This window comes from Quercus suber, unplaced genomic scaffold, assembly GCF_002906115.3.
Source record: "Quercus suber isolate HL8 unplaced genomic scaffold, Cork oak 2.0 scaffold_296, whole genome shotgun sequence".
Taxonomy (NCBI): domain Eukaryota; kingdom Viridiplantae; phylum Streptophyta; class Magnoliopsida; order Fagales; family Fagaceae; genus Quercus; species Quercus suber.
Genome location: NW_027069752.1, coordinates 242,720 through 264,864, shown reverse-complemented (window position 1 = coordinate 264,864; position 22,145 = coordinate 242,720). Strand labels below are relative to the sequence as shown.

Genomic DNA, 22,145 nt, shown 5'->3' with positions numbered 1-22,145 from the left:
CAAGGGTATATTTGTGAGGGTACTATTGTGCCACTATTGTAATCTCCTTTTTTTTTTTTTTTTTTGGGTGTGGGGGGGGGGGGGGGGGCTAAACTTCAATGTCACTATTGTAATCTCCTTATTTTATAGTGGAACATTCTCTATCACTGCCAGTGGACGTAAGCATATTGCCGAACCACAAAAATTCCTTATGTCTAATTTTCTTCTCTCTTCATTAATCTTGCATAAGTGGGTTTATTTTCACAATAATTGGTATTAGAGCTCCAGGTTGGTAGATCCAATGGAGGTTAATGCCACTATTGCCAAGGTAAAACATTGTTAAGTTTGACGAGACTGCTAACTTTAGGTTATAGAAGAGAAGGGTGAAAGATGTGTTGCTATAGCAAGGTTTGGTGAAGGCTTTGTATGGGAAAACAAAGAAACAAGAGAAGATGACTGATAACAAGTGGGAAGAACTCAAGATGAAGGCAGTGAGTACAATTCGGATATGTCTGGCAGATGAGCTTGTGAATGATGTCATGGATGAGCTCACTGCTGCTATATGGTTAAAGTTAAAGAGCTAGTATATGTCCAAGTCCCTCACAAATAAATCGAATCTTAAATGGAACTTTATGAGCTTAAGATGGTAGATGGTGCGGATTTGACTTAACACATCAACACATTCAACTTGGTTTCTAGTGACATGTTAAGGATCAATATAAAACTCGATGATGAAGATAAAGTGATGATACTTTTGACCTCACTTCCGGTTTCCTACGAACGCTTGGTTACAACCTTATGTTGGGGAAGGAGACTCTGGAATTTAAAGAGATCTTAGGAGCCTTGATGGATCACTACCATTGGAAATAGAATTTGGGTGAGAGTTCTGGCGAAGGGCTCATGGTAAAAGGTAATCAAGATCGTGGAAGAAAGAAAGACAAGGATAACAGTTCTGCTAGGGGACACAATAGATCCAAATCCAAGAGTAAGACAGCGAAATGTTATAAATTCCAAAAGAAGGGGCATATGTTGCGAGGCTATCTATAATGGAAAAGATACAAGGATAAAGACAAGGAAGGGTCCTCAAAAGCTGTAAACGTAGTGGCAGTAGATGCATATTCAAATTGAGATTTGTGTTTTGTTTCATCAAGTGTAGACAGGTTGATCGATTCTTGGGTTCTAGGGATTCAACATGTTCGTTCTACGTGACTCCTTATAAGGACTGGTTTGACACTTAGAGGTTAGTTAATTGTGGTTTTGTTCTAATGGGAAACAAAGTTGTTTGCAAAGTTGTTGGAATAGGAACAATTAAAGTTAAGATGGTCAATGATGTTGTGAGGACATTAAAGGATGTAAGACATGTTCTAGATTTGAAAAAGAATCTTATCTCATTGGGAACCCTAAGTTCTAATGGTTTTAGATATAAATATGAAAATGAGATAATAAAGGTGTTAGGACATATGTGAGAATTGTTAGGGACATATGTTATGTATATTTGTTAATCCTTTGACAAAACGCTATTTACTTGTAATTGGGTAGATTTAGGATGAGTTTAGTACTTCAAAGAACAAGAGTTCAAGTTTAGTATTGAAGCCATGCAATTAATCTGTCCAAGAAGCAGGTGAAAAAGCTTTGTTCATTGAAGCTTGACAGAATCATATCTATTGAGGATTAATATTGAATTTTGACAGCAGCTTGACGGAAGCTGGATCTATTGAGAATTATGAAATTATAATTTTCAGATTTGATTTCACACATATTCATATGTATTTAGGGTTTCTTTTCTCACAACTCTAGACATATATAAGGATTATTTTAAGGGCCATCACATGATAATGCAACTTAATGCAAAGTGATTATACATGCATATTGTGACCGAAGACAATTTGCCCTAGTTCATCATATTCTCTCTAGAAGCTACTGCATCTTTGCGCCAAGGGTTTTGTAATCAAGGAGTTTCTTTATTTTCATTGTTGGATGAATTGAAGAACTTTGCAGCCAACATCTTCCTCAAGTTGGTGTGTGTAGACACTCGATTTTGCACCCATGATTTAATCAAGGAAGATGACTAGAATGATCATCCATGTACCCCAAAAATCATGATTGCATTACATACATTAATTTCTTCATTGAATATCATAAAAATGATATTGAGGTTCTAATGGTCGCGACGATATGCCCGATTTTCAAATTGGACTCTCGGATTGAAAGATATCATATGATCAAGTTTGTATGGTTAGCATGCATTGTGTCTAAGTAGAGTCAACCTCGCATGATTAATTGAAATTAATTCTGATTGGTTAAAAAATTAAAGTTAATTAAATAATTTTGTGATTGGTTAATAATAAAATTGTGGATAACAATTATAGTCTCTCATAGTGTGTTAGTCACGTACTGGGATCCATACATCATTGATTAGTCATGTGTTGGGAGCCGTGCATTGAAAGGAAAGATTACCGCTACATTATAAGTCCAATTGAGTATTGGGCTAAGGGTTTAAATATAGGTTGGTATTAGGTACTGAGATTTTTTTTTTTTTTTTTTTTTTAAAAATTTGTAACCGCTTGTTTTAATAATAGTGGATTCTTAAATTCACCTGGGAGGGTTTTGCCTCGATAGTTTTCCTCATTCGTAAACAAATCAACCGTGTCAAATTTATTTTCGACTACATTTAACTTAGTTGGTAATTTGTTTGTGCTACCACACTTATTGCATGAAATTGAATCTAATTAATTCATTAGGCTAATTAATTGATTAATTTACCAAAGGGGTCAATACATTCTTGACCTATCAAAAGGTATCAAAAGGGTGCTATGGTTATGATGAAGGGACAGAAAGTAGATGGTAATATCTACAGATTGCTTGGCAACACCATATATAGGTGGAGCTGCTATAATTATTAAATCTAAGCAAGATGATACACTCTTGTTGCATATGCGATTAGGGCATATAGGTGAGTGTGGTATGGGGCAATTGCAGAAAAGAAATCTGTTGGCTGGAGTTAAGTCATGCAAATTAGATTTTTGTAAATACTGCATTATGGGAAAGAAGTGTAAAGTGCAATTCAAAACTTCCACACAAGATAGAGGGTATTATGGATTACGTTCATTATGATATTTGGGGACTGGCGAAGGTTATCTCTAAAGGAAGTTCTCAATATTATATGAGTCTCATTGATGACTATTCTAGGAAAGTTTGGATTTACTTATTTAAGAACAAGTTTGATGCCTTTGTAAAGTTCAAGAAGTGGAAAACCAAACTGGAAGGAAAATCAAGTGCCTTAGAATTGATAATGGTACTTAGTATACGAATAAGGAGTTCTTGAGGTTTTGTGAAGAGAATGGCATCAGGAGGTGAGAGGCTTAATAGAACACTTGTTGAAATATCTAGATGCATAAGACTGAATGTTGGGCTTCCTAAGGTCTTATGGGTTGAAACTGTGAATATGTCTTGTTACATCATGAATTGATCACCTAGGTTTTCACTTAACGGGAACGTTGTTGAAGAGGTTTGAACTGGGAAAGAAGTTGATTATTTTTCAATTAGGATCTTCAGGTATCCTGACTATGGGCTTTTTCCTAGTGAAGAGAGTTGATTCAAAATCAAAGAAGTGCATCTTTCTTGGGTTAAAGAAAGGTGTAAAGAGATACATGCTTTGGGATTAGATTGTAGAAAAAGTGGTGATAAGTAGAGATGTGATCTTTGACGAAAGGAAGAGGAGTCTCAAGTAGTGGGAAGTTGTAGTGACAGTGGTAAATTAGTTATGCAAGTGGAGCTAGATGAACTGAAGTCTCAGCTCAATCTAACAATTGTGATTAGAAAATCAAAATACAATATCAAATAGACCTAAACGCAACAAAAGACCACCAATTAGGTATAGTTTCGAGAATATTTCTTATTATTTACTAATTAGTAGTGGGGATCCTTCCACATTTCAGGTAGCAATGGATAGCTTTGGAGGGACAAGTGGATAGAAGCTATGATGGAGGAGATGGAATCTTGAATAAGAACAAGATTTAGGAGTTGCTAGAACTTCCAATAGGAAAGAAACCAATGGGTTTCAAGTGGGTGTCTAGAAAAAAGGATGCTATGTTAATTGCTGCTAAGAGCAGGTGTGAGGTTGACAGACGAAAGACTACGTTGTGCAAGGAGGAATTCAGTTGCATTGTGACAGTTAGAGTGCCATTTATTTGGCAAAGAATCAAGTTTATCATGCAATGAAAAAGCATATTGCCGTGAGGTTTCACAAGATAAGGGAGTTAATTGTTACAAAAGAAATTTTTCTTGAGAAGGTTCACATTTTAGAGAATGTAGCTGAAATGTTGACGAAGCTGGTTCCAAAGGACAAGTTCAAGCATTACTTGGACTTGGTGTTTGTAACTTGTGATAGCCCTAAAGGACTATGGAGGTGGCGGCAGAGATGTTAGTTAATGGGACTTGACCAAATTCAACCCAATAATTGGCATGCATTTACATGTTGGTTAGCCATCTATGGTGTATAATGCCATTATATATTTTATTAATTTTTTTTCTTTGAGATACATACATACATATTGCTAAGTGGTTGCCCAACAATTTAAATAATAAAAATTTAATTAGTAATTCATTAAAATATTTCCTTAGCTAGAATGTTAAATGAGTCAATTCATTAAAAATATTTATGGTTGAATATAAATAATTAAAAATTATTAAATACTAATTCAATAAAATTTATTCTTAATTGGAAGGTTAAATAAATCAATTCAATAAAAATTATTTATTCTTGAACATAAATGACTAAAAATTAAATACTAATTCATTAAAATCATTACTTACGTGAAAGGTTAAACGAATCAATTCATTAAAATATTTACCTATAGGTGGAAAATTAAATGAGTAATATTTATTTCCCTTTCGGAAAAACAAAATACATCACACTAATTAAACTACTAAATAAAAAAAATTCTGCGAGACAACCCTTAACTTTATAAAACCCAAGCCCTCCCCATATACTTCATCCATGTCTAGCACTTAAAATCTTATCACTTTGTTATATGAAAATAAAATCTTATCTCTTTGTCTCGTCCTATATTTGTCTATGGAGCTCTTCTCTGTAGAAACTTTTCTCTTCTTCTTTCTTCTTTCTCAATATCTTTACTTTAACTTTAACACTTCCAAGAAAAAACCCATAAAAAAACAAGGCCCCAAAATGTACCCTATTGTTGGAGTTTTACCCGAATTCTTGAAGAATAGGCATCGTTTCCTTGACTGGACATTCGAAATTCTAAGCTATTTTCGCACGAACACTGTTGTATATTGGATTCCAGGCAAGGGCCATGGCATCATCACAGCCAATCCTTCCAACGTTGAACACATGCTCAAGACCAACTTTGAAAACTACCCAAAAGGCAATCGTTTCATAACCCTTCTCGAAGACTTTCTAGGCCATGGAATTTTCAACTCTGATGGTGAACTCTGGAAGCTCCAAAGAAAAACAGCAAGCTATGAATTCAACACCAAATCTCTCCGCAACTTTGTCATGGAAAATGTCACCGTTGAGATCAATACCAGATTGCTTCCTATTTTAATCAAAGCCTCGGAAACACAACAAGTTTTGGACTTTCAAGACATCTTGGAGCGTTTTGCGTTTGACAATCTTTGTAAATTGGCTTTTAATGTCGACCCAACTTGTCTCAGCGTTGATGGAACAATCACTAGTGCTGCTGAGTTCATGCGGGCTTTTGAGGATGCCACTATGCTTAGCTCTGGGAGATTCCTGTATGCGTTACCATTTCTTTCAAAAGTCAAAAAGTTTCTAAACATTGGATCAGAGCGAAGGCTAAAAGAATCAATTAAAATTGTCCATGAATTTGCAGACAATATTATAGGATCTAGAACAGACCAAAACATTGGTAAGGAAGAAGACTTATTGTCACGCTTTAGCTTAAACAAAGAAAACTCACCAGAATTTCTCAGAGATATCGTCATAAGCTTTATTCTAGCAGGACGTGACACAACCTCTTCAGCTTTGAGTTGGTTCTTTTTGTAGAATTATTAAGCTTGTGAGTGTGTACAACAATGGCGGAAATAAGAGCAAGCAGTGAAAGAAGAAAGGGAGCGAGAGAAAAAGAGAGAGAGTAACTCAGAGTAATATCTTTCACTAATGCTTGAATGAATTGAATGAAACTACAATCCCCAAAAACTATTTATAAATACATCAAGAACAATCTAGAGACTATAACTGTTATAACTGAATGTAACCCACTCCGCAATATACGCCGAGATTCTTGGAATGACAACTGGAAGGTTTAGAGGCAGTTGGAGCTCTCTGAGGCTAACTCTGAATCTCAGCATAGGAACAGAACACTGGAAGAAGGTGGTTGGACAAGACGAAGTAAGGCCAACACACCAAAACGATCCGTTTCATTAAACAATACTCAGAACACCAAAACGATCCGTTTCATTAAGAATATAAACAAGCTAAGTTATACGGCATCGTTTCTAATAAGTAACTAGCCGTTAACTAGCCGTTGGAGGTTCTGAGTTTCCTTCTTCAATTGTTACTGAATGTGTATCTTTAATACTTTTGGCTATTATCTTCAAAACCAAATGTAGAACCAAACATATTGAAAGAGCTCGAAAAAATTCGGGTTCGTAATAGTAAAAACATAGGTGAAACATATAGTTATGACGAGCTCCGAGACATGCATTATCTACATGCTGCAATCTCAGAAGCACTAAGACTTTACCCACCTGTTCCGGTCGATACCAAAGCATGTCAAAACAATGATATAATGCCGGATGGAACTTTTGTTGGGAAGGGTTGGGAAGTGACTTATCACATGTATGGAATGGCGAGGATGGAGAGCATTTGGGGGAAGAATTGTTTTGAGTTTTTGCCCGAAAGATGGATTGAGAATGGAGTGTGTAAGCAAGAGAGCCCGTTTCGGTTTCCAGTATTTCAAGCCGGACCGAGAATTTGTCTTGGGAAAGATATGGCTTATATTCAGATGAAGTCTATTGCTGCCTCCGTGATAGAGAGGTTTGAGATGGAGGTGGAGAGTAAGGACAAGGCTCCTGAGCATTTGTTGGCTTTGACACTCAGAATGAAAGGTGGGTTACCTGTGAGGTTGAGGAAAAGATGTGGATAAGATTAATGAATGTGGAATTATATAATAATAGTCTATAATCCTTGCAATGTACGACAATGATTAACATAATGAGAAATTTTTTCTATCTTATTAGATTTTTTTTTTTTTTTTTTTCTAAATATGAAGATTGATAACTATAGTAGCTATTGATTATGTTGTACTATTGTGTTATTAATTATAGTAATTTATTATGATTATGTTTGTATAGAATGAAATTCAATTTTAATTAGAAATATATGTCAGAATAATGATATATGAATGGTAAGGCCTCAAATACTTGTGTGATACAATATTATTAATCAACCAAAATACGAATTGTAAAGAGTAATCTAATTTATCTTAATCTAATGATAAAGAGTAATCATCATAAATACAATGGCAAATTGAGTGATAAAATTACACCATCGAGAGGCATAAGACAAGGTGATCCTCTTTCTCCTTATCTTTTCTTAATTTATGCTGAAGGTCTTTCTGCTTTAATTAAGAAAGCTGTATCTGACGGTGTTTTGGAGGGGGTCTCTATCTGTAGGGGTGGTCCTAGGTTGTCCTATTTATTTTTTGCAGATGATAGCATCATTTTCTGTAAAGCAACAATTGATGAATGTGAGACCCTTCAAGGGATTTTAGGGGTTTACGAGCAAGCATCGGGGCAACAGCTTAACAGAACTAAAACCTCATTATTTTTTAGCAGAAACACCATAAAGGAAGTTCAGGATGAGATCAAGGCTAAGTTTGGGGCCCAAGTTATTAAACAACATGAGAAGTACCTGGGATTACCTTCATTGGTGGGAAGAAATAAGAAGAATACCTTCAAGGAGGTTAAAGATAAGCTGCACAAGAAACTTGCTGGCTGGAAGGAGAAACTATTGTCTAAGGCGGGTAAGGAAATCCTTATAAAAGCAGTAGCAAAGGCAATTCCAACTTATACCATGAGTTGTTTTAAAATCTCTGATTCACTGTGTGATGAAATGACAAGCTTGATAAGGAATTTTTGGTGGGGTCAATGCAAGGATGAAAGGAAGATGGCTTGGATGAGTTGGGAAAAGCTTTGTGCTCCAAAAGCGAAAGGTGGCATGGGGTTCAAGCAATTGAAGCAGTTTAATCTTGCTCTTTTGGCTAAACAAGGGTGGAGACTACAAAGGGGTGGGGATTCTCTTATGGTCAAGGTTTTCAAGGAAAAATATTTCCCTAATTGTGAATTTGTAGAGGCAAGCAACGGAAATAATCTTTCCTTTGCTTGGAGAAGCATATTGGCTGCACAAGGTGTTGTGCGGAAGGGTCTTTGTTGGCAAGTGGGGAATGGGAAAAGCATAAAAATCTGGAAGGACAAATGGTTGCCTACTCCTTCCTCTTTTAAAGTCACCTCTCCTCTGTCTACTCTCCAGGAGGATGCATGGGTGGAAGAGCTGATTAATGTTAGTAGAGGGATGTAGAAACAGGAGGTTGTAAGTCAAGTTTTCTTGCCCCATGAGGCAGAGATAATAAATGGGATTGTCTTGAGCGCAAATTTGCAGGAGGATAGGCAAGTATGGGCCCCAACGACAACAGGGATATTTAGTGTAAGGAGTGCTTACTGGGTTGCGATGGAGGAAGCATCCAAGGGTGGTATAGCATGTGGTTCAAATGACAGCAACCAAAGGAAATTCTGGAAATATTTGTGGAGTATGAGTATTCCTCACAAAGTCTGGCATTTTGCGTGGCGGGCTTGCCAAGACACCTTGCCCACTAAAGATAATCTCAAAAGAAGGAAGGTCCTAATGGAGAGTAGTTGTGAGGTGTGCCAAGCAGAAGTGGAAAACTCAGGGCACATGTTCTGGTGCTGCTCTAAGGCAAAGGAGGTATGGAGGTTGTCCGACCTGTTTGTTGGACAGCTTAATCTTCAGTTCTCTTCATTTATGGATCTCATGTGGTATGTGGTAATGGTGGTAAAATGGGAGAGTGACGAGGTAGATAAAATGGTGATGATTGCATGGGCAATGTGGACTGATCGGAACAAGGCTAGAAATGGAGGGGAAAAGAAGTGCAGCAGGGCTATGGTTGATCACGCTTTGGAGTATCTGAGGGAGTATCGAGTCTGTTGTGAGCAACCAGCTGTAGCACAGATCAGGGAGCAACCAAAATGGCATCCACCGAAGCAGGGGAATTACAAGATCAACGTGGACGGTGCAATTTTTGTTGCACAAAAAACTGTCGGGGTGGGTGTGCTGATCAGAGACGATGAAGGAAGGGTGGTTGGAGCATGCAGCAAGAAGATTATGGCACCTCTGGGACCTGTGGAGACAGAGGCGAAGGCTTTTGAGCTCGGCCTACTGTTTGTAAAGGACCTGCTCATCCATGATATAGAGCTTGAAGGTGACTCGTTGGTGTTAGTAAATGCCCTGAAGGAAGTCTCCTCTCCACCAGCCTCGGTAGCAGCAGTGGTTTACAATGTCCTGTTATTATCCCATGAGTTCCGCTCTGTGGAGTTTTCTCATATTGGTCGGCAAGGCAATAGGCCAGCCCATTTATTAGCAAAGCATGCTTATGGCATTGCTGATTTTTCTGTTTGGGTCGAAGAGAATCCTTGTTTTTTTGAACAAGCTCTTTACCATGATGTTTTTATTGCATTCCAAGTTCAATAAAAGTATTTACAGTCTTTCTATCAAAAAAAATAAATATGGCTGACTATTTGGCTTGGCCATTGCCTAGAGCCATTTATTAGCAAAATACTCCAAAATATTTTGTTTAATAATCTGTTATATAGAAAAAAAAAAAGATAGTTGGACTATATGTTCACTTTCTCACCTTAACAAAAGCCTCAAAAATTGTGTCAATAGGATAATCCAAACTAATTAAAATCCTAAATTGTTTTAAAAACAATACTGCTATGAGTGTGTTGAATCGTCATTAGTGATAAATTTCTTATGACAACTCAGGCTTCAATAGTTATCACTCTCTCTCTCTCTCTCTCTCAAAAATATATATATATATATATATATAAATGAAAAAAAAAATAGATTTTAACTTTCCATCACCGTTCATTTATTTAATTGAGATAAATTAAAATTCTTGTTCAAAGAGAATAATAATTTTTCATAATATTTATTTATATAAAATTAATTTTGGTTTGGTTAGTATTAATTCATTTAGTTTTGTGTTAAATTTTTCTTTGTTTGGACGTGTGGACGTTGTTGGGTATTTTTATTATTAAGTGAAGTCCTAATAGTGACTTATATAAATTAGATTCTATTGTTCTGTGCAAATAAAAATTGTTAAACGAAAAGTTAATAATGAAAATATCCTAATTGTAAAGCTAGCTTTCTGTTGTACTAACACATAAAAAGATTTAGAAAATAATGAGATAATACAACAAAAAGATAATAATGAAAATAAATAAATAATCCAAATAATTCTATAAAATATGTAATTTAAAAAAACCTGAGTATATAAAAAGACTAAATTATTCTCCAAACGCATATATTTCCTACATAATTTTATTAAGCAATACTTGTTATAAAATGCGTTTTCCAAAATCATAATTGATAAAATCCTTCTTAAAATTGATTATGTCATAACAATATTAAGTGGATTACTCATGGTATCGGTTGAAAAGTAAATTTTTGTAAACTTAAATACAAATACTTAACTAGTAATTTTGAATGTAAATTATAATAAATTTTAAATATAAAAATGTCTCACTACAATTATTGTCTTAGGCCTCAAGTTAAAATGGGTCAAAGTTGAATATGGATCGGGCACTAAAAATCGAAAAAAAGTCTTATTTATATATATAAAAGAAAAAAAAAGGTTGAATGCAATATTTTATACATATTCACAAATACTTATCTGGATCCATAACTGTATCCACCTCTATCATGCTTATTAAAAAAAATAAATAAATCTGATACTTTATTGGATAATTTCATCTCAGTCGGCTATTAAAATTTTAGGAAGATTTAAATAAAAAAAATTCTGATAAACCACAACGCTGATGGACTCCTAAGAAACCATTTTGACACTGCATCAGCAGGAAAAGCAAGAAAAGAACAAACCTTCAATGTCTAAGTGTGAGGATCACCGTGTTGTAGTAACACCATATCTTAATCTTATCAAATTTATGTATGTATAAAAATAATTGCTAGTTATATAAGCCGCTTATAATTATTGATTATACACGTAGGAAGGAACACTGGCATTATTTCCTATATGTGTTGTGTCAACTAGATTGCGTATGTACAATGTACAAAACACCATAAAAAATGAAATTCGTAGTGCTGTTCTTGATTGTGAGCTCTTCTTGGGGCATTTAAACAATTTTATAGTGAATCAAGATATGAGGCAACATGATGTCCTAGCCAAGCTAAAATACTTGCTCTGTTTTTGCAAAAGTAAAACAGTTGGACAACCACGGCTCCCTTTAACAGGTTCGATATCCATTGTCCCATTCGTCACCATACTTTGAAGCTATTATCAGTTTCCATGTGTTTTCAATGTAACTCAAGACAAGCTCATTTGGTCATCACATGAGGGTCTTTTGCTCAGTCAAGTCAGCCTACATCTTTTTAGCTAAGTAGGCACAAAACAAACCCAAGAAACTAACTTGTCATGGAGTTGGATTTGGAAAATTCCTATTCCCCCAAAATCAAACTTTTCTTATGGAAATGTGCCCACAACAGAGTACCATCGCAAGCTTTTATTTTCAAACATGCCAACCTAGCAACTCAAGCGTGTCCCAGATGTGGCCTTCAAGAAACAACTATACATCTCCTTCGAGACTGCTCATTCCCAAGGATTTGTGGCTCACTTTCTCCTCTTACCATCCTACCCAAACTTTTTTGATACCCCTATCCGCCAATGGTGCAACAAATATTCAAACAAACATCACAGTAAACAATATTCCTTGGTACATCCTCTTGCCATTCATCTTGTGGTCCATTTGGATTAGTCGTGATTCCCTTGTCTTTAGCAATAAATATATTACTCTGTCCTAGCTTCGCAAAACAGGGATACACCATGTCACTGAATTTTGCTATTTAAGCATGCATCCTAAACTTCAACATCCAACCATCATTACTACATTTGTTGGATGGAAACCAACTCCTTTCCCCTTCCTGACTCTTAATACTGATGGTAGCGCAAAAGGAAATATGGGCCATGCTGGAGTGGGCGGAATTATACAAGATCATTGGGGGAAATGGATAGGAGATTCTCAATTAACATAGGTATCACCCATAGCATGATGGCAGAACTGTGGGCAATTAGAGAAGGTTTAAAATTTGCTTGGAATAATGGATACAAATACATCAATCTTCAGGTGGATTCCAAATTGGCACACAATTGGATAACAAACTTGAACTCCCTATTTCCTTTGGAATATTCTAACTTGATCCATGATTGCAGGTCTCTCCTGGAGTGACCTTGGGTGGTCAAAAATGATCACATTTGGAGGGAAGCTAATGGGTATGCCAACCTGTTGGCAAAGAAAGGAGCAGATCAATTTGAGCGTGAAATTTTCTATGACACTTGTCTTGCGTTTTTGATGCAATGCTATTTTTGGGACTCATTGGGATTCACCTCACCTCAATCAGTGGGTTGTATATACTAAGGAAGTTGAAATCTGGCTATTAGAAGTCTCTGTGTGTGTGTGTGTTATGTCCTTTTTTGTTGTTGTGTTTGTCTTGTTATTGTGTCTTAATCGTTGTGGTGTTATTGTATATTTTGATGTGTTTGTAGCGGTGGTTGTCAAGTCATGTTGTGTTATTGTATAGTTTGATGTGTCTGTAGTTGGTAACTCTTTGAAGTCTTTGTGCTGTACTTTCAGTGTTTGCAATAAAATCCCTTTTAACGCAAAAAAAAAAAAAAAAAAAAAGCACCATTGCCATTTTCCAAATAAGTCTTGATTGGAGGCTCCAAACTTCTTTACCCACCGAATGGTATTTGAACTCATCACACAAACCACCCCACAAATATGCTGTTAAATTTAGTGATTTGGGGCATTCCAAGAGTTGAACTCGGGACCTACTGCACCCTAATCGAGAATAATACCACTGGATGAATGGTTTTTGAGACTTCATTTTAACTGGTCATATATGCATACCTTTTTTGTCAACTTACATTTTTATAACAATATTTTGAGTTGTTATTTGATTTGGCAGTTTAACCTTTAGCTAGTGATCCACTAGTTGAAATAGTGATCTACCTCCTTGATGCAGTACAAATATTTTAAGGTTCTTCTCGTTAGGAAGATAGAAAAGTGAAACGATGGAAAATGTTGAAATAATATAAATAAAAAAATGTTATAATTTTTCTCGAGAGGATGGTGATAAGCGAAGAATGTATTGACCCTTTGTAATGAATTAATGAATTAATTAGTCAAGTTAATTAATTAATTCAATTAGCATGCAATAAGCGTGGTAGCACAAACAAATCACCAACTAAGTTAAAAAGCAGCGGAAAATAAATTGACACGGTGATTTGTTTACGAATGGGGAAAACCTACACGGCAAAAACTCCACCGAGTGATTTTAAGGTCACTAATCCCGTGAATTCACTATTATCATAACAAGTGGTTACAAGTAAAGGAATCCCAATACCTTATATCAACCTATAATTAAACCCTTACACCAATACCCAATTGGACTTGTTTTGTAGTGACAATCTCTCCTTTCAATGCATGACTCCCAGAATGTGATTAACCAATTCGATATGCGGATCCCAGTACACGGTTTACTCACCAACTTGAGAAGGATGTTGGCTGCAAAGTTCTTCAGTTCATCACACGATAAAGATCGCAAAACTCCTTGGTTACAAAACCCTACAATGTACAAATACAGTAACTTCTTGAATAGAAAGATGAATTAGGGCATATGTCTCCAGTTCACAATATGCTTGTGAAATTTTTTTGCATTGAGTTGCATCAACTTTGACGGCTTTTAAAACAATCATTATATATGTTTAGTGTTGTGAGAAAAGAAAGCCCAAACATCTATTCACAGATTGTAGTGAAATTAGATCTGAAAAATTGATTTTCATAAAATTTGATAGATACCCTATCTATTGAGTAGCTGTCAAGTATCGGACTTAAGTAGCCTTTTAAACCTCGATAGATACTAGCTGTTGAGCTTTAAAATCCAATACTTGTTCACTTGATTCTTGGACAGACTTGCATGGCGTTAACTCTTGAACTTGAGACCTTGTTCCTTGAAGAATTAAACACATCATAAATTTACCCAATTACTAGTAAAGTACGTTTTGTCAAAAGATTAGCCAATTCTATATTGACATATGTTCCTAACATGATTCACATATGTCCTAATAGATGGAATGAAAAAATAGAAATTATAACATCTGTCTAGTTCATGCACTATCCTTTATATATATATATATATATATATGGCTACAATCTACGCCCATTTAATTGTATGTCTCTTTATTGCTTTCCCTAGCTTGTTTATTGCTTTCTAGCATGTTTTGTTGCTTTTCTAGCATATTTTATTGCTTTGATGTTGTTTGCCTAGCCTTCTTTGGTTAGGATATGTCTAAATTTCTTGTTTGTGCTTTTGCGATGTTTATGTGCTTAAAACTTTATTTGGATGCTATGCCTAGTGCATTTATAGCTTTATACATCTTGTTTATATCTCTTTATTGTGTATGGGAGTACACGCCAATTGGCACAAATGGTAGTACAGCAAGCTAGGATGTTGATTGATGAGTTTCAGGCCGCAAACCACTCTGTTACTCAACAGAAGGAGGAATCTTAGGTTAGATGGACATTACCAGTGATTTCCAATTACAAGGTGAATGTGGATGGAGCAGCGTTTGCTCAGTATAGACAGTCAGGAACTGGTGTGGTAATTCGAGATCATGAGGGCAAAGTCACGGTAGCCTTAAGCAAAAATCTCACCAACCTTTGGGACTGTTGGAAGCCGAAGCAAAAGCCATGGAGGTATAAAAGATGTGATTTTAAAATGTGACTCTAAAATTGTGGCCGATGCTCTCCTGGGACTTTGTACTCTACATGTGGTTGTCTCAAACATCTTAGTTGGGGTAGCTCATAAAATCCAAGATTTTCAATCACTTTGCATGTCTCACGTGAAGTGTCTAGGCAACAGATTAGCTCTTGGCAAAATATGCCCAAGCGGTAGAGAACAATGATAATATTGTAACGAGGATAGAGGAAAATCTTCCACTGATTGAGTTAGCTATTACTCATGATGTAATGCATTTATCTTTTTCTTAATAAAGTTACAAGTTTTTCATTAAAAAAAAAATACTAATTGATTTTTTTTTTTTTTATGCAGATGAGATTCAACTTTAAATATTTTATTCAAAAAAAAAAAAATTATGGATTGAGTGAGCTAACTGGGGCTAATTGAATCCAAAGCATTACATAATATAATACATACAATTGTATACAAAAGTCTCACTTTTTTAAATAAAAAATTATGGTAGGCCACACAGTGGCAGTTCCAGGATTTCTTTTTAGGGGGTCATTAAAAAACTTAAATTTAAAAAAGTTAATAATAATAAATAAATAAATAACTTGAATATATCGAGTTATCGACAATATATACATATATATATATATATATATATATCTCATGCAAATACATGAAATTAATTTAAAAAAGTTAATAATAATAAATAAATAAATAACTTGAATATATCGAGTTATCGACAATATATACATATATATATATATATATATCTCATGCAAATACATGAAATTTTACTATTTCCTTCTACAAGTTTTCATATGTTGACATCATTATGAGTTTCACTATCTATTGTCAATGTGAGTAAGGGTAACCATTTTATTTTATAAATTTTGTGTAGGAGGGCAAAATTTTGGCTCACATTGAGCCCAAGCTGAGCATCGTTAGGCTTAGGTTTGGCCCAATCTCGACAAACACAAAGCTACAACACAGAACTATGTCTCCACAACCAAATTATCTGAATAAACCCTACTATCCCCGAGGAGAGAAGGTAGTGTCTTGGGGGAATTCCCTTGTTGTACGCAAGATTCAGCGTTAGACACAAGTTACTAGAAAATCATTCCAATAGCAGGGCTATGGGTCCCACTCTTGATGTACAGTTAGACCCAATAGAACAGTGACTAAGGAAGCCATCCAAACTCTATGAGTGGAGGGACCCACACACATGAAGGATATTCCCTCATCATGACAGAACCATTAAAACAAGGGTATAAAAGAAAAGAAAAGGGGAAAGAAAAAGGGGATTTTTGGAACATAATTTGGGGGAGAAATACACATGAGAAAAGTGAGGGCCTAGAACATCATCTGGGGTAAGGTGATTAAGCCCGGACTCCCAAATGGGCACCTCAACTATCTATTAGCCCCCTTGGCCAGACACATTCCTAATAAGTAGTCACACTAATACCATTCTATATCGTCCATCATTACTAAAAGTACCCCTCCTGGGATCTCCCACTGTGGGCTAAACCTAGTACAAAATGCAAATTAATTAAGGTTTAGGCCCAACGAGCCCAAGGTCACTGAGAAAACACCACCATAGTATAACATTTTGTATTTCTATGCAATTGTCATTATCTATTTGTCATTATTTTTATAACAATATTTTAAATTAAATGACAAAACTCAACCCACGTACATTATATTAATTATTAACCTAAAGAGCCACACCCATCCATACATATATAAATAATACACTATGTGTCTACTTAATCAATCAAGTATTTAAAGAATGACTAACTTTACTTTTTTTTTTTTTTTTATTCACTAACTTAATAACAAAATATTATTATAGCATGATAACAATACACACACACACACAACAAACCCTCTATATTTCCTAATTATTAAATTATATAAAATTATATTATATTTATACTGTATACACACATTCACACAAATAACATTATAACAAAAATTAATAAATAAATAACGCACACAATCACACAAATAATATATAAATTTATAATAAAAGAGATATACTTACATCTCACAAACATTCATTATTTACTCTTAAAGTCGGAGTTACCAATAGTCTGATAGAGAAAAGAGATTCATGAGAGAGAGAGAGAGAGAGAGAGAGAGAGAGAGAGAGATTTGTGATTCATATTATTGGTTAGTTTTGAAATGGACTGATCTATGTTGTTAAATTTTGGGTTGAACTAATCTATGTCAGAGTGTGCAAAAATATTTTAAACGGTAAAATAAACTAATAAAATAATATTTTATACATATAAAATTTTTTATCAAGTCAGGGGTTCATTGAACCCCCCGATGCCCATGACACCACATACCGACCCTTCCCAACAAAAGTGTAGTCTGACAATATATCATTGTTTAAAGATGCTCTCGTATTGACCAGGAGCATTTGGAAGATTGTCTTGCTATTGTTTAGGCAATCTGTGATGTAAATTTGTATATAGACACTGTGTTATTTGTTAGGAGAAGAGAAAGCTCTGTAGCTGTTATAGTCTTAGCATTTTTGGTCTAAGATGCTGTATATACAAAAAAAAAAAAAATAAATAAATAAATAAAAGATGCTCTGGTATTCACCGGTACAGATGGGTAAAGTGTTAATGCTTTTAAGATTGTTGTATGTAGATAATGCATGTCACGGAGCTCATCAAAACTATATCTTTCGCCTTTATATATATATATATATATTACAAACCCGGATTGTTTCAAGCTCGTTCAATATGTTTTGTTCTACATTTGAATTTGATGAAAGACTATGGAGGGAGGAATGAGGTTTGCTTGGGAGATGGGAATTAGTAATGCGATTTTTTAGGGAGATTCACAGGTGGTTAACTCTGTTAAGCATGATCACTCCTCCACTAAGCATATCTAATAACATTTCAGGATCTTTACTTCAAATTCAGTAGTTCAAAAGATATCAATTCTCTTTTATTCCACAAGATTGTAACAAGGCTGTGCATGGACTAGCTCAACATGCCAGAGGTCTTTCGGATATTAGTGCTTGGATAGAAGAAATACAATGTATTTTTGAGAATTTCGTTTCTCAAGATTTACTATTTTTACCGTCGTCAGAATAAAATGCACTACATTCATATAAAAATAAAATAAAAAAGCCTTGCACAAAATTTCATAACTATGACACCTTAAGAACAACACAAGGCAGTCAAATTCATAATTAATTCACTAAACCAAAAGTTTAGCAAATAACATGTTTCTGCATATTACTTCTAATATGAATTTCTTTCCCTCACAACAACTCAATTGAGAAAGTAGGAAAATTTTGGCATTAAAATTTAGTCTTCAATCTTCTCCTTTTTATATATTTCTCAATAATCTCTTGTGAATATACGTCACTAACCTAATTAATACACTAAAAAAAGAGAGAAGGAAAATGTGATTTATTATTTACTAATTCACCCAATTTCTCTTCAAAAAAAAATAAAAATAAAAAATTCACCCAATTTGATTTATATATATATATATATATTTTTTTTTTTACGCTCTAAAATCTTAAAATTTTCATATATCACATATATCAAAGAATATTTAGGCACAATTATTTAAATACAGTACATTTAGCTTTCCAATTAAATTTTAAAAACATGACCCCTTAAAAATTTATTTAAAGTGCATTTGTGTAGTTGATGTTTTGCGTGCGTTTGTGTTTGCGTTTCACTTGGCTGGTCCCATAGTACTGTTCATAGACCAGCCAAGTGATAAAAAATACGTGACACTGTTCTCATGGCATTGTTTTACAATAAAAAATATTTTATTACAACATTTTTAATAATAAATTTTTAATTTTTAACAAATAAACTGTATCTAAATATACTAGTAAAAAGGTCTTAATCATGTAGAGTGGTCTCAATCTCAATTAAGCCTGTAATACAGACAGACAGGTTGGGCATGGCCCAATATCCCATCTCCCTTGGGGATAGAGATGGGATCCTTGCGCAAATTTCCACATAGTTTAATTTTGAGTGGCCCGCATCAAAGGAAATGAGTGACAATTTGAGTGCGGCCCTAGAAGTTCCCCTTCCCCACGTCTATCCAAAGCAAAGTGGGGCTGATGCAGCAAAATAATTACTTTAAAAAATATATGCTAACAAATGCTTTTAAAATTTAAAAATTCACCCAAATGAAATTATACAATGGTTTTTATTAATATATATATTATATACCTCTAGGGCGTATGTGATAGTGAACTATTTTAGAAAACTTACAGTATTATCATTGTCATTTATTTATTTTATACTAAAACACGATAGAGGTATACTGAAATATTACAATTACGCATTAATGAAATTCTGAAAACTGTTTGTAAATTAAAAAATAGAAAAAATCGCAAGACGTTAGCTTTATATTATTAGACTAAAAGACACCAATTTATTCTCCAGGTAGAAGAGATTTGAGTTTAAATAAAAAAATACCATTTGTCTTTTTTTTTTGGATCGGAAAATAACAACAGGCTTCTTTTAATATTATCGACTCTTAAATATTGGGTAACACAAAAAAAATTTATTAATGTAAGAGCTAACTGAAACCATCCAATTACAATATATATATATATATATTTTTTTTTTTTCATTTTGGCAATAGATATAAGTATATACAAAAATTCCAGTACTGGGTAACACAAAAAAAATTTATTAATGTAAGAGCTAACTGAAACCATCCAATTACAATATATATATATATATATTTTTTTTTTTTCATTTTGGCAATAGATATAAGTATATACAAAAATTCCAGTACCACTTTAGTATACAAAGGTGAAAAAATAAAAAAGAAACAGAAAAAGAAGAAAAGTACATATCTCCACCTACAAGTAGAATATTATATGATTGCTGATTGCAGATCACTTAATCTCATCAACACATCTTTGCCTCACCTTCACGGGTAGCCCACCTTTCATCCTCAACGTCAAAGACAACAAGTGCTCAGGAACCTTGTCCCTACTCTCCACCTCCATCCCAAACCTCTCTATCACTGACGCAGCAATGGACTTCATCTGAATATACGCCAAATCTTTCCCAAGACACATTCTCGGCCCAGCATGAAATACAGGAAACCGAAATGGGGTCTCTTGCTTACACACCCCATCCTCAATCCATCTTTCAGGCAAAAACTCATAACAATTCTTCCCCCAAATGCTTTCCATCCTCCCCATACCATAAGTATTGTAAGACACAAACCAATCCTTCGCAACAAAAGTGCCGTCTGGCAATATATCATCTTTTAAACATGCTTTGGTATCGATTGGTACAGGTGGGTAAAGTCTTAGTGCTTCTGAGATTGCTGCATGTAGATAATGCATGTCACGGAGCTCGTCAAAACTATATGTTTCGCCTATGTTTTTTTTGTTATGAACCCGGATTGTTTGAAGCTCTTTCAATATGTTTTGTTCCACGTTTGGATTTGATGATAAGAGCCAAAAGAACCAGCTCAAAGCAGAAGAGGTTGTGTCACGTCCTGCTAGAATAAGGCTTATGACAATATCTCTGAGAAATTCTGGTGAATTTTCTTCGTTTGAGATAAAGCGTGACAATAAGTCTTCTTCTCTATGAACGTTTTGATCCATTCTTGACTTTATAATACTGTCTGCAAATTCGTGGACGATTTTGATTGATTCTTTTAGCCTTCGCTCTGATCCAACATTGAGAAACTTTTTGACTTTTCCAAGGAATGGTATGGCATACATGAACCTCCCAGAGCTAAGCATAGTAGCATCCTCAAAAGCCCGCATGAACTCAGCAGCACTAGTGGTTGTTTTATCAACACTGAGACAACTTGGATCGACGTTGAAAGCCAATTTACATATATTGTCAAACGCAAATCGTTCCAAAATATCTTGTAAGTCCAAGACTTGTTGTGTTTCCGAGGCTTTTGTTAAAATAGGAACTAGTCTTGTATTGATCTCAACGGTGACGTTTTCCATGACAAAGTTGCGGAGAGATTTGGTGTTGAATTCGTAGCTTGCTGTTTTCCTTTGGAGCTTCCAGAGTTCACCATCAGAGTTGAAGATTCCACGGCCAAGAAAGTCTTCAAGAAGGGTTATGAAACGATTGCCTTTTGGGTAGTTTTCGAAGTTGGTCTTGAGCATGTGTTCAACGTTGGATGGATTGGCTGTGATGATGCCATGGACCTTGCCTGGACGCCAAAATACAGCGGTGTTTGTGGGGCAATTGCTTAGAGTTTCTGTCGTCCAGTCGAGGAAACGGTGCCTATTCTTCAAGAATTCAGGCAAAGTTCCAACGATAGGGTAGATTTTGAAGCCTGATTTTTTTATGGGTTTTTTCTTGGAAGAGTTAAAGTGAAAGTAAAGATACAGAGAAAGAAGAAAGAAGAAGATGAAAGTTTGGACAGAGAACTCCATAGAGTTTGGAAGAGACAAACAGATAAGAATTCAATTGATAAGAAATGAATGAAGTACAATCTCTATATATGGTTTTATAGCTGTAGATAATTATGGAGTTATTAATTAGTATAATATAATGTAGTGGCTGTGTCTTAATAAAAAAGTATAAGTCTTGTCTTGTGCCACAAAAAGTGGCACAAAAAAAGCCACGACTCAGCCGCGAGTTGTGGCTTTTTCTGTGCCGCTGGCACCAGAAGGACTCAATAAAAAATGATGAGGTTACGTGGAAAAGGTTACACCAAGTTTCGTGGCAAGTTGGCAATATATGGTTGACAAGATGGCAGTTACGCTTAACCACACAATGAGACAGGAAAAAAAACCAAAGCTGGTGAGGCGGGGGGAATTGACTTTGAAATTTTGAACATGAAATTGGAGCTTTATGATCCGAATAAAATGTAGGTTTCAGGTCCACCCACACATTTTTTTAGCTTTTCTTTTTGGTTTTTTAATGATGCCTCCAATAATTAATCCGATATTACATTTACTGTCATATTAGATAGTAACAAGATTTTGATGGTAAGTAAATCATATTTGTTGGTAATTTAAACTTTTTTTTTTTTTTTTTTTTTTGAGAATCTTGGTAATTTAATCTTGTATAGTAACATTTGATAATAACGTCATATTGAATATTAACAATGTAATAGCCCGGGGAGAATGCTAATCATTTTATTT

At 34.8% G+C, this 22,145-nt stretch overlaps 2 protein-coding genes across 2 annotated transcripts; one reads left to right on the top strand and one right to left on the bottom strand.

Moving 5' to 3' along the window:
- Positions 1-5,056: 5,056 nt before the first annotated feature.
- On the top strand, positions 5,057-7,109 carry LOC111993083 (cytochrome P450 CYP94D108). Its single transcript, XM_024024936.1, has 2 exons — positions 5,057-5,997; positions 6,542-7,109. The coding sequence occupies exons 1-2, from the start codon at positions 5,057-5,059 to the stop codon at positions 7,107-7,109; spliced, it is 1,509 nt and encodes a 502-aa protein (XP_023880704.1).
- A 12,684-nt stretch (positions 7,110-19,793) lies between these two features.
- Positions 19,794-21,500, bottom strand: LOC111993084 (cytochrome P450 CYP94D108). The gene has a single exon (XM_024024937.2). It carries the CDS (start codon positions 21,429-21,431, stop codon positions 19,914-19,916), a length of 1,518 nt encoding a protein of 505 aa, XP_023880705.1. The 5' UTR covers positions 21,432-21,500; the 3' UTR covers positions 19,794-19,913.
- Between the last annotated feature and the right edge of the window lie 645 nt (positions 21,501-22,145).

Bases quoted from the DNA above. Each gene is read 5' to 3' on its own strand.
- LOC111993083 (XM_024024936.1), top strand. From the start codon at position 5,057: ATGGAGCTCTTCTCTGTAGAAACTTTTCTCTTCTTCTTTCTTCTTTCT. The intron at 5,998-6,541 runs CTTTTTGTAGAA...GTATCTTTAATA, and splicing joins TCTTCAGCTTTGAGTTGGTT to CTTTTGGCTATTATCTTCAA.
- LOC111993084 (XM_024024937.2), bottom strand. From the start codon at position 21,431: ATGGAGTTCTCTGTCCAAACTTTCATCTTCTTCTTTCTTCTTTCTCTG.